This window comes from Mirounga leonina, unplaced genomic scaffold (genome assembly GCF_011800145.1).
Source record: "Mirounga leonina isolate KUSES-001 unplaced genomic scaffold, KU_Mleo_1.0 Mir_376, whole genome shotgun sequence".
Taxonomy (NCBI): domain Eukaryota; kingdom Metazoa; phylum Chordata; class Mammalia; order Carnivora; family Phocidae; genus Mirounga; species Mirounga leonina.
The window spans coordinates 3,014,999-3,027,324 of record NW_023270718.1 but is presented as its reverse complement, the minus strand read 5'-3'; the positions used below and the strand labels follow the sequence as shown (position 1 = coordinate 3,027,324).

Genomic DNA, 12,326 nt, shown 5'->3' with positions numbered 1-12,326 from the left:
AATTCAAGATTTTTATTATTAAAGGGAAAATGGAGAACACATATTGGGGGACAACTGGTAATTTCCTCTGTGGGTCTGTTAGGAAAACAGTTCTGATGAGCCTCGGGACTGGGCGGTGAGAACACCCCCCAGGGGCAGAACCAGATTGGGTAGCGGTGACGATTATAACAGATACAGTTTATTAAATGCCTACTGTTTTTAAGGGCCTACAGGTTCTCATGTGGCCCTTCCACATCCTGTAAAGCTTTTGCTTTATGATCTGTGTTTTGCAAACACTGAGTTCATTTCATTTCAAAAGCCAGAGGTTCATTTTATTCAACTAAGAATTGCTGTGTGCCTACTAAGAGCCAAGCTCCCTGTGGGGGCATCAGGAACTGTAGTAAGCAAAGACATCTCCTCTCTATGGCCAAGGAACATCCATCTCTACCAGTGGTTTACAGCTGGAGCGGTTTTGCCCCCTAGGGGACATGTGACAATGTTGGAGACACTTTTGGTTGTCACAGCTGTTGGGGGGTGGGGAGGGGTGCTGCTGGTATCTAGGGATACCAGATCCCACATTTTAGTAGCCACACTTAAAAAAGTAAAAAGAAACTGGTGACATTAACTTGAAAGATTTTTTAAAATTTATTTCTGGGACGCCTGGGTGTCTCAGTTGGTTGAGCGTCTGCCTTTGGTTGGGGTCATGATCCCAGGGTCTTGGGATCAAGTCCCGCATGGGGCTCCCTGCTCAGCGGGGAGCCTGCTTCTCCCTCTCCCACTGCCCCTCCCTCCTGCTTGTGCTGTCTCTCTCACACAAATAAGTAAATAAAACCTTAAAAAAAATAAAATAATAAAATTTATTTCTAAGTAATCTCTACCCCCAGTGTGAGGCTCAAACCACAACCCCGAGATCAAGAATTGCAGGCTCCACTGACTGAGCCAGACAGGAGCCCCTGATGATATTAACTTTAATAATAATACTTTATCCCAGTATATTCAAATATTATCATTTTAATGTATAATTGACATAAAAGTTATTAATGAAATGTTCTTTCTTTCTATACCACACCTTCAAAATCTGGTATTTAACACCTAGGACACATCTCAATTCAGATGTGAAATTTTTATCAGAAATATTTGATTTTGTGCTTAGATTTGAAAAAATTAGCACTTGAAAAAGTAGACTGACATATCCAAGTTGTTCCAAGCATATTTAAAAGTTTTCCAATAACTAAGTCTAGGGTCTTTTTGTTTGTTTTTTAAAGATTTTATTTATTTGAGATTGAGAGACAGAAAGAACGAGCAAAGGGGAGGGGCAGGGGGAGAGAGAGAGAAGCAGGAAGCCCAACACAGGGCTTGATTCCAGGACCCAGAGATCACGACCTGAGCTGAAGGCAGACACTTAACTAAATAAGCCACCCAGGCGCCCCTGTTGGTTTTGTTTTGTTTTGTTTTTAGTAAAAGATGATATTATTTTCATTAACATTTATTTTGGAAGGGACGCCTCAGGCTCACTGCCTGCAGCTCCCCCTGCTTATACTCTCGCTCACTCTCTCTCGCCTATGTTCTCTCTCTCTAGCAAATATAAATAAATAAAATCTTCAAAAAAAACAACAACACAAAAACATTTATTTTGGAAGGGTAAAAGATTTTGACTCCCAGTGGAAACAGCTTACATCGACCTCATGGTTTCTTTCTGCTTCTGGAAGTCGTTCAGTTGTTAGTGGCAGCCTGGGATGTAACATAGGATCAATTTTTAAATGTAAGTTAATGAAAATTAAATAAAATAAAAACTAATTTGTCAGTTGCTCTTGCCACATTCGAGTGCTCAGTAGCCACAAGGGGCCAGTGGCCACCATATTGGTCAGCACAGATCACAGAGGGAAGAGCAAATGTTGATCATGTTGTCAAAAAATAGAATTATATCTGTAATGAGTTCTGTGACGTGGTTCTCTGAGCTCACATAACTGTATAGCCCATTTGGAGGGTCAGAGGAAAAAACCACTCTGAAGAAAGAGTAGGAGTCCGTTTTTTGGATGGACAAGTATTCCAGGCAGTGGGAACAGCCCAGGCAAAGGCCCTTGTAGCAGGATTATCTGTACTTTTTTTTTAAACAACTTTACTGAGATATAATTCACACACTATATAATTCACTGATTCAAAGTATACAATTCAGGGGCACCTGGGCGACTCAGTCGGTTAAGCATCCGGCTTTTTTTTTTTTTTTAATATTTTATTTATTTGACAGAGAGAGACACAGCGAGAGAGAGGGAACACAAGCAGGGGGAGTGGGAGAGGGAGAAGCAGGCTTCCCGCCGATCGGGGAGCCCGATGTGGGGCTCGATCCCAGGACCCTGAGATCATGACCTGAGCAGAAGGCAGATGCTTAACGACTGAGCCACCCAGGTGCCCTTTTTTTTTTTTTTTAAGATTTTATTTATTTATTTGATAGAGAGAGAGGGGACACAAGCAGGGGGAGTGGGAGAGGGAGAAGCAGGCCTCCCGCTGAGCAGGGAACCCGATGCGGGACTCGATCCCAGAACCCTGGGACCATGACCTGAGCTGAAGGCAGACGCTTAACGACTGAGCCACCCAGGTGCCCCAGCATCTGACTCCTAACCTCAGTTCAGGTCTTGATCTCAGGGTCGTGAGTTCAAGTCCCACATTGTGCTCCACACTGCGCTCAGTGCTGGGCGTGGAGCCTATCTAAAAAAAAAAAAAGAAAAGAAAAGTATACAATTCAGTGGCTTTTAGTATATTCACAGAGTTGTGCAACCATCACCACAATCAGTTTTAGAACATTTCATCACCCCCCAAAACAAACCCTTGTACCCCTTAGGCATCATCCTCCAAACCCACCACTCTTCATCCCAACCATAAATCGACTTTCTGTAGATTTGCCTCTTCTGGGCGTTTTGTATGAACAGAACATTCAGGAATAGCATATGTGGCCCTTTGTGACTGGTTTCTTTCACTTAGTTCATGTTTTCAGAGTTCGTTTATGTGGTAGCATGGATCAGTCCTTCTGTTTCTTTTAACAGCCAAGTAATATTCCATTGTAACATCTGGAGAAAAGAGTGGATCTTTGAAAAGGAAAGGATCTTAGGACAGGACAGTATGGCTGTCACATCGAGTCAGTGGTTGGGCTCTGGCTGTTTTTGAGGGCAGGCAACAGGGGCTTGGGGCTTCGAGGGTTTTGGACTCCATCTGGAGAGCCATAGTGAGCCACAGAAGGATTTTGAGCAGGGGAGGAACAATACATGAACAGAGATGGCAGCACAGAGGTGGTACTGCCTATGAACTTGGTAGGAAGGAGAGCAGGACCTTGAACCTGGGTGTGGCTGGCTCCAGAGCCTGTCTGTGACCCTTGAGTGCCTCCACCATCAGGGGAAAGGTGGGCCTGTTACCTGTTACCGACTGCTGGCCATCACGGTCGGCAGTTTACACGCGGGGTCCCATTTAATCCCCAGGGAAGCCTGAGAGGAAGCTGCTATTAACAGCCCTGATACAGGTGACGCGGCTGGGGCGGAGAGAAATCAGCTCCTGCCCCTGAGACCAGTGAGGCTCTCTCTGAGCCAGACACTGAGCCCCGCACTTTCCATGTATTTAGTCATTCAACCCATACAACCGCCCTTTAAGGTAGGGAGTTTTCAGATCACCGTCGTGCAAAAGAGGAAATAGAGGCACGAGGTGGTTAAGAGACCTGTTCAATGTGGCGGAAGTACAGGGACAGGTGGCCTTTGTTAAGCGCTCGTGGCATACTGAGGAAACAGTTTCCATACATGGGAAACTGAGGCACAGGGAGGAAGTCACTCGACCAAGGTCCGTCGACCAGTGAGAGGAGAAACTCCGTTTTCTCTGGAACGCCATGGAGGGCGTGGGGCTGGGTCACTGGGCAGGGGCAGCCTTAACGCTCCTTCGGACCCTCCACCCCACGCCCTCTGCAGGTGAAGCTGTGTGACTTCGGCTTCGCGCGCATCATCGGCGAGAAGTCGTTCCGGCGCTCGGTGGTGGGCACCCCTGCCTACCTGGCGCCCGAGGTGCTGCTCAACCAGGGCTACAACCGCTCGCTGGACATGTGGTCGGTGGGCGTGATCATGTACGTCAGCCTCAGTGGCACGTTCCCCTTCAACGAGGACGAGGACATCAAGGACCAGATCCAGAACGCCGCCTTCATGTACCCAGCCTGCCCCTGGAGCTGCATCTCCTCCGGAGGTGGGTGGGGGCGGGAGGGGGGCGAGGAGTGGGCGGGGCCATAAGAAAGGTGGGCCCGGAAACGTCCAGGCTGGGGGGGTGGAGCCTGGCGGTGGGTGGGGCCACAGGGAGGGCGGTCCTTTAAACGGTGCGGTACCTTGGACCTGGAAGCTTGGGGCAGAGGGACTCAGGCGTGTGTATGGAATTAGTCAGTCCTAGTTCCCAGTTCACAGGAAACGAAGTGCTCCAGAAGCACCGAGACAGACACCTGGCGCTTTGGGGGCCGAACAAGGTTTGGCCTAAGGCGGGACAAGGAGAGGGACTACTGGACCTGAGGAAGCCACACAGCTGGGGTGGCCAGGAGAAGGGGCGGATCCTTCCTCCCAAGGCATTGGCTGGGGCCTGGAGTCTTTGGGGCTACGACCCCGAAAGGGTTAGCCTTGCAAAAGCAGTGGTGCCGGAGGGCAGGGTTGAGGAACAAGGACCCGGCTAATTTGCTGGGTGCTGGGCAGACTTGGGCCTGGGGCCGGGGACAGGTCCGGTGATGAAGGGGCCTGGTTTAGGAGCGTGGCAAGAGGAGGGGCAGGGTCATGGAGGGTTTCTGAGGCTGTCCAGAAAGACCCATCCTGAGACCAAAATCACCTGGACCTGTGAAGAGGAGCGAGTGGGGGGAAGCTTAAGGGTAGGGTGCAAGGAGAGGGGAGTCAGGCCCGAGGCGGACACTGGGATCCAGGGGCTCTGCTGTTGTGGCCGGCTAGTGGTACTGGGGCTTGTGACTTGGGCCTCAGAAAGTTCCCTCAGGAGGCCTATAATGTTGGGGCCCGAACAGGTGTGAGGGTGGGCCTACAGTGGGGCTAAGATACTGGGGCATGTTAGGAAGCTGTAAGAACAAGGGGCAGGCCCTAGAGCCGGGGAGCTCAGGAAGACAGACAGAGGATGGGAGGGAGGTTAGGAAGACAATCACTGTTCATAACAGTTTATTCAACAAGCATGTTGAGTGCCTACTGTGGGCCCCGTACTGACTGTCCCAGGCTCTGGGAATACTGGGATGAGTTGGAAATAAGGGGTCGTGCGGGAAGAAGGTTGTTGAGGAGGAAAGGAACCTAGAGGGATATGGCCTCATGGAGCAGGCAGAGAGGGGGATGACATGGGGGTTAGTGCAGGAAAAGGTGGCAGCAGGGGGCCAAGAGAGGTAAGCACTAAGTGATAAGAATGGATTCACGAGTACTGGAGTAATACTGGAGGTCCTCAGCGTTGTGTTTTAGGACCTGCTCAGGAGTCTCAATAAAAGTGCATCAAGTATGCGAGAATGAATTTGGTGTGGATGGACATGTGTGAGGGAGGCCGTGTGGACAAGACCTATACTCAGAGGGGTTCACACAGTGAGGCCTTGTCCTTCAAGGCTTCTGATCAAGGAGACAGCTTCGGATGAGTGCCGGCTTGTCTTGAATGCCTGACACTCGCTAATTTTTCTTTTCCTAAAGAGCAGGCCTATCTCTGAGCCTGAGCAGGAAACCACTGACTGACTGCCTTCTAATAATGTTGTTTTATTTTCATTTTATTTTTGTGAACATGGCAAGTGATCTTTGGATTTTCATTGGCCGGGGTGATATAATATTTCCATTACAAATAAATTTATTTACCCCTTAAGTTTTTCAAGGGGAAAATGAATTTTTAAAAAGTGAAGTGATTTAAAGCCAAATGTTACCGATTTTTGCTTTGATCAAATACTGACGTGACTCAAATTTTTAAATATACAGAAGGGTCGGCAGTGAAAATCCTCTCTCACTCCTTTGTCTGCCATTCTTCCCAAAGGCAATGGCTATTACAAATCTTTTAAATATGTACAAGCAAATATATGGACATATATTCTTTTATTTCCTCCTTTTACACAAGTGATAGTGTGCTATACATGCTGCTTTTTTACTTGCATTGTCCTCTTCACCGTATATCTTGGGCCAATGGTTTGGCTTAAAGAAAAAAAATATTTTTAAAAACATTTTATTTATTTATTTATTTTAGAGAGAGAGCGTGTGTGAGCAGGGAGAGGGGCAGAGGGAGAGGGAGAGAGAGAATCTCAAGCCGACTCCACGCTGAGCACAGAGCCCCATGCAGGGCTCAATCCCACGACCCTGAAATCATGACCTGAGCCGAAATCATGACCTGAGCCGAAATCAAGAGTCGGTCGCCCAGCCAACTGAGCCACCCAGGCGCCCCTGGCTTAAAGGAAAATATAAGTGAAGAATACTACAGGTGTACCTGTGTGTACCTCTGTATGACAAAACTTATGGAGGTGACATAGGAATGGGGAAACTGAGGGAGAGGCTTGGTGAAGACATGTAGGAGCTAGTGGGTATGCAACGTCGGGGGAGAGGTGGACAAGATGGTAATTTAATGAGGAAATGAGTGGGTGAGAGATTGGTGCCAGGGCAGACGGAAGGCCAGGATGGTAGCAGGTCGGCTGGAGTGGCCTGTTGGTGGAGGGGCGGCCCCTACCGCGCAGGGCTTGAACTGTCTGTCTCCTTCCCGCGCAGCCATTGACCTCATCAACAACCTGCTGCAGGTGAAGATGCGCAAGCGCTACAGCGTGGACAAGTCTCTCAGCCACCCCTGGTTACAGGTGATGCGGGGGGCGGGGCTTGAGAGCAAAGGGGAGGGAGGTCTCATTGGCTGGGTTGGAGGAAGGGGTGGAGCCCGACGGCTTATTGGCTGTGTAGGTGGTGAAGGCTGCAGGTAAATTTTCCGTGGATCCGGAGAGTGGCTGAGCCTCCTATTGGCTGGGCTGTAGAAGGAGGCGGAGCTGAATTTCTATTGGCTGGGCAGGTTGCGAAGGGTGTGGTTTCCCCTTCATTGATCCCGGGCCTGTCACTGGCAGGGCAGGGGCGCAGCTCAGCCGCTATGGGTCGTGCTCTGTGCAAGCTAACCCCTGTTCTCCCGGGCCCAGGAGTACCAGACGTGGCTGGACCTCCGAGAGCTGGAGGGGAAGATGGGCGAGCGGTACATCACGCACGAGAGTGACGACGCGCGCTGGGAGCAGTTCGTGGCAGAGCACCCTCTGCCCGGGCCCGGGCTGCCCCCCGATGGGGACTTCGGTGGGGACTTCGGTGGGGCCCTCCCGCCGCAGGACCGCGAGATGCAGGGGCTGGCCGAGCGCATCAGCATCCTCTGAGGCGTCGTGCTCCCACCTTGGCTGCCCCATGATGCTGTCCTCTGGTCCCCGGAGAGCGCCCCTCCGCACCGTCTCAGCGAGGAACGTGTTCTAAACAGAAGCGCTTCCTGCCCAAGATGGATGGGACACACCCCAGGAGAGGAGCAGGGCGGGGGCCCATGGCGGGTCAGGGATAGTTATTTCCAACCTGAATTCCCCAGCAATTAAAACGAACTCATCTGTGGCCCCATGGCCTTGGTCTCTGGCCACACCGCACTCTCCATCATGAGTCTGTTATTCACCAAGATGGAGTTCCCCTGGAAAGAGGACTGTCTGAGAATGAGGCGGGAGGGAGGGGGGATGGGAGAGGTGGGAGAGAGGGGGCTGAAGGCGGAGGAGTTCTGGAAGGAGGACCAACTGGGGTGGGAAATCTGGAGGGAGGACTGCCAAGAGGGAGGACTAGAAGGGGGAAGATAGGAAGGGTAGCATAAAGAGGACAGGGAAGAGAAAAGCAAGAAGAGTTCGAGATGGAACGAGTATGCCAGGAGGGGAAGATAGATGGATGGAGGAGCATGACTAGAGGGATAGAGGGTTAGAGCAAAGTAATCCCATGGCTTGTTTGATCCACTTTTTTGGTCAGTGGTATTACTACTAATCACAACTACTAATAACGACAATGCCATTAGCACAAGTCTGGTCCATAGTAGAAACCTGACCCACAATATTTAGTATTTTAAATTGATGCAATGACTTCTCTACACACCAAATGTGCTCATTCACTAATTCATTCGTCACGCTGGGTGCTGGGTGATGCTGGGGACACGGTGGTGACTGAGACAGCCCAGACCCTTCCCTCAGGGGGTTCACCATCCCGTGGAGAGACAGATGGGGGTGAGACTGGGATGGGGGAGTCCAGAAGGGTGGGGCAGCTTTGAGCGAGCCTGAGGGTCAAGAAGGTGGGTCTTCTGATCTGACTTCTCATCTTGGCTCTGAGGTTGCAGGCCGAGGGAACATCTCTCCACCTTTGACCCCTGACCTCCAGATTCTCCAGCTCCTCATTGTCACAGCTGAGGGCAAGCGATTGGAGCATGCACCGAAACAAGCCCTTTCTAAACACTCAGACTTACACACCATAAAGACTTTCCTGAACCCTGGAAAAATGGGCTAGTACAGGGAGCTTACTGTACTGAGGCCTCCTGATGTATGTTAGCTAGCCCGTCTGCTGGTTGGCTCCGGAGCTACAGCTCTTTGATTTAAAGAAGCGCAGAGGGGCGCCTGGGTGGCTCAGTCGGTTAAGTGTCTGCCTTTGGCTCAGGTTGATCCTGGGATCGAGCCCCACTTCAGGCTCCTTGCTCAGCGGGGAGCCTACTTCTCCCTCTCCACCCCGCTCGTGCTCTCTGTCACTACCTCTGTCTCTCTCAAATAAATAAAATCTTTAAAATAAAATAAAGAGGCTCAAATAAGCCTCAGTCAATGAGGATCTCCAAATGAACAAGAATGCCTTTGAGGCATAGTTCGAGCTAATAATATTGGGAAATATTGGAGTCTCTTGGACTGCATCCTCAATGCCTCTCCCTCTAAAACGGACTGGCCTAAGATCCAAGGGGGTAGACAACAGAGAGACAACTCCATCTCCAGTGATAAAACCAAGCTAAGAAGTGCATGGACCAAATACTCAGGTCCAATCCTGAATAAACACACTGCTTCTATCTTGACCACCAGTTTCGTTAACACCCTGAGACCAGGAATTAGAGATATGATCATAAACATAAACTTAGGGGCGCCTGGCTGGCTCAATCGGAAGAACGGGCGACTCTTGATCTCTGGGTCGTGAGTTCGAGCCCCACGTTGGGTATAGAGATGACTTAAATGAATAAATAAATAAAAACTTAAAAGAAAAAAACCCATAGGGCGCCTGGGTGGCTCAGTTGGTTAAGCGTCTGCCTTTGGGTCAGGATCCCAGGGTCCTGGGATCAAGTGCCGCATAGGGCTCTTTGCTCAGTGGGGAGTCTGCTTCTCCCTCTGCACCTCCCCCCACTTGTGCGAGCGCTCTCTCGAAAAAAAATAAAATAAAATAAACAAATAAAATCATAAAAAAAAATCCATGATGTCAGATGGGAAAATACCTTGATTGCAGAATTCCATGAGGTAGTGCAACATCATGAGGATACCATGGCAGATCAAATCAAAGCCACATAACGTCACTTAAGGCCCCACAACTTAAACAATTAGAGAAGAAAAAGCCCATCCTATCAGGGTATCGGATACCACCAACCCTGATCTTGACAGAGGCACAAACTTGTAGGGGGTAAAATTTCGTTTTTCCAAGGATTCCCTCCTGGCAGGCTTTCTCTGTGCCTATAAATACCCCTCAAGCCACAGGTGAAATGACTATCCCCATTAGTGGGTATCCTACCCCTTTTAATACACAGGGGCCACGCCCTCCCCATAAATATCTCCCAGTTTCCCCCTCCCCCTCCATCAGTACACAGCAATGATTAAGATGAATTCCGCAGTTTGCCACGTGTTTAGGCTTGTCTAAGTCCCTCTGTGACTCATTAGGCCCCCTTACTACCCAGTGCGGTTTATACCCAAACTACTCCAAGAAATCTTTCAGGAAGGGATATTCTTTCCATCTGGAACATCAAGATTTCATGTTCACAAGAGAGCCTATGTCTCGAAGTCCCGGACTACTCCTATCCATCTCAGCCCGCTACCCCTCCTACTCCCCTGCCCCCTCCCAAAAAACCCCATCAACCTCTCCCTCAAGCCCACATATTCAAGACACGCTGCCCCGCATTCTGATTCTCTTTGGGCCTCAGCAACATAGGGTGCATCTTGGAGGCTGAACCTCTCTCCAAGTGGAAATAGAACCTCATGCCCTTCCTGAAACTGACTTCACATGCCTCCACCAGTCACTCGGGGTCTCCCAATCCCGGCTCCCGGACCCTGCAGCACTCCCACCTTGTCCATCTAGAACCCCAGTGTTACCACGGGAATATGGCCAGTCCAAGACCCGTAGGCCATAAATAAAATAGTCAAACCTAGGTTCCCGCGAGTTCCCACTCCAAACACTGCCTGGCCTCTCTCTACCTTCCAGTACCCCCCACTTTACTGGATTAACACCTCCTCTACACATTCCTTCATATCCCTCTACGTCTGATTCACAGACGTTTTTTGTTTTCACCTGGGAAAGTCAACAATACACAGGGACAGGTGTGCCTTAAGAGTTCACCGAAGCCCCTCCTTACTTTTCTGGGACTCTGAAGGCTAATTTGCGGGATGTGGTTTTCCCTCACAAGACGCCTCAAATCCAAAATGTGGCTGATCCCTCACCCAGCTCACTCTCTGACACTCAATACTTACCCCAAGCCCTTGCTCACAGGGACACAGGGTATCTCGGGAAGGATTACAGCCACATAAAGCAAAAGTGCACTATCTAGGACGTGACTTCGCCCCCGAAGGCTAACTTTATCCACGGAATGAATTTATCCCATCGTTAATTTCACCTTTTACCCAAGACTAAAACGCAATTCCAGGGGTTTCTGGGCCTGTTATCGGTTGAATTGTGTCCACACCCCCTCCAAAAAAAGGTATGTTAAAATCCTATCCCCCAGTATCTCAGAATGTGACCTGATTTGGAAATAGGATGGTTGCAGATGGATCGAGCACCATCCCCTCCAAGACCCCTCCCAACTCACCACTTGATTGTCACAGCAAAACTCTCCCTATCCCTAGCATCTATGAGTCAGGATTTATGTGCTCCTTCCACAACTTCCCTAACGGCCCCTTCAGGGGACTCAGTCTCCGGAAACTTTTACATGGTAAATGACACGGTGACAACCCTAATGGCAGGAACCACCTCCTCACTGAACTCACCCAGATTTTCCAGCTATCAAAATATTGCTGATCCCGAGTCAACTGGTGCCGCTCACAATTTCTCTTGGTATCAGTGGTATCACCCGTCTTGTGACTCATTTCATGGTCCCAGTCCCGTCCCTGCATCTTCTCCTTGGTTTTCCACCTTTTTTCTTAAAAATATTTTATTTATTTAAGAGAGAGTGTGTGTGTGTGCGCAGCAGAGAGGGAGAGAGAGGGAGAAGCAGACTCCCCGCTGAGCAGGGAGCCCCATGTGGGGCTCCATCCCAGGACCCCGGGATCCTGACCTGAGCGGAAGGCAGACGCTTAACCAACTGAGCCACTCAGGTGCCCCTGGTTTTTCACCTTTAATCAACATTTTAAAAAACAACAACAACAACAACAACAACAAAACAACCCAACACAACAAACCCCACATTTATTTTCTGACCCCTCAAATAAATAAGACAATGATTTCCATGAGTCTTGGGATTGCCCCCAATGCTGTGTATTTTATGCATAAAGGTTTTGCAGATTAATATCTACCTACCAGAAACTGGACTGGCTTCTGTTATCTTGCCAATCCTGTAAGTCCTTTTCAGGGTTTTGAGTCCTCTTCATTCTATCAATGTCTAAACTTCACTCGTTCTTCTCTCAAAGCCCCACCCAATTCCCCACAAACATAAGAGATCTGCCACATCCTGTGAAGGCTGAAAATCACCACGCGGACACACGATCCAGTATGACCGTGACCCCTTCTTTCATTAGCATCTAAAGGAGGCTTGGAACAAGAAGTCAAATGCTTAGCAGTAAGCTCCGAGGATTTCATACGGCCTCCAACCAGGTTTGGGCAACTTTAGTACCAGGTTAGGGACTTCCAAGGGAAGGACTTGTATGCTCTCGTTGGAAGTTACTGCTGCACATTCATTTCTGGGGACTCCTCAGACCTGATCATCATCGGTAAGAACATCAAGAGGCCACCGAGGAAATCCGCAGAATTGTGACCGCTGATCTGACTCCATCAATTAAGGATCTCTCTGTACCTCCTTCTGGGAACCCTTGCAATTGGCTGCCCTTGGGCCTCCAATCTTGGTGTTACTCCCTTATTCAACCATTAATATTTCTCTTTTTATTGCTCTTCCTAGGA

The 12,326-nt window shown here is 49.5% G+C and overlaps 1 protein-coding gene across 3 annotated transcripts in view; it reads left to right on the top strand.

The window, feature by feature from the left end:
• PRKD2 (protein kinase D2) overlaps positions 1 to 7,605 on the top strand; it is a 38,141-nt gene extending 30,536 nt beyond the window's left edge. For 2 of the 3 annotated variants that reach the window (XM_034986830.1, XM_034986829.1), the window contains exons 17-19: positions 3,927 to 4,194; positions 6,708 to 6,793; positions 7,118 to 7,593. In XM_034986830.1, coding sequence (XP_034842721.1) covers positions 3,927 to 4,194; positions 6,708 to 6,793; positions 7,118 to 7,342 — 579 coding nt within the window. In that variant the 3' untranslated portion in view covers positions 7,343 to 7,593. Of the gene's footprint in view, positions 1 to 3,926; positions 4,195 to 6,707; positions 6,794 to 7,117 lie in introns of all 3 variants that reach the window. The other variant, XM_034986828.1, reaches the window with a different exon arrangement.
• Positions 7,606 to 12,326: the final 4,721 nt, after the last annotated feature.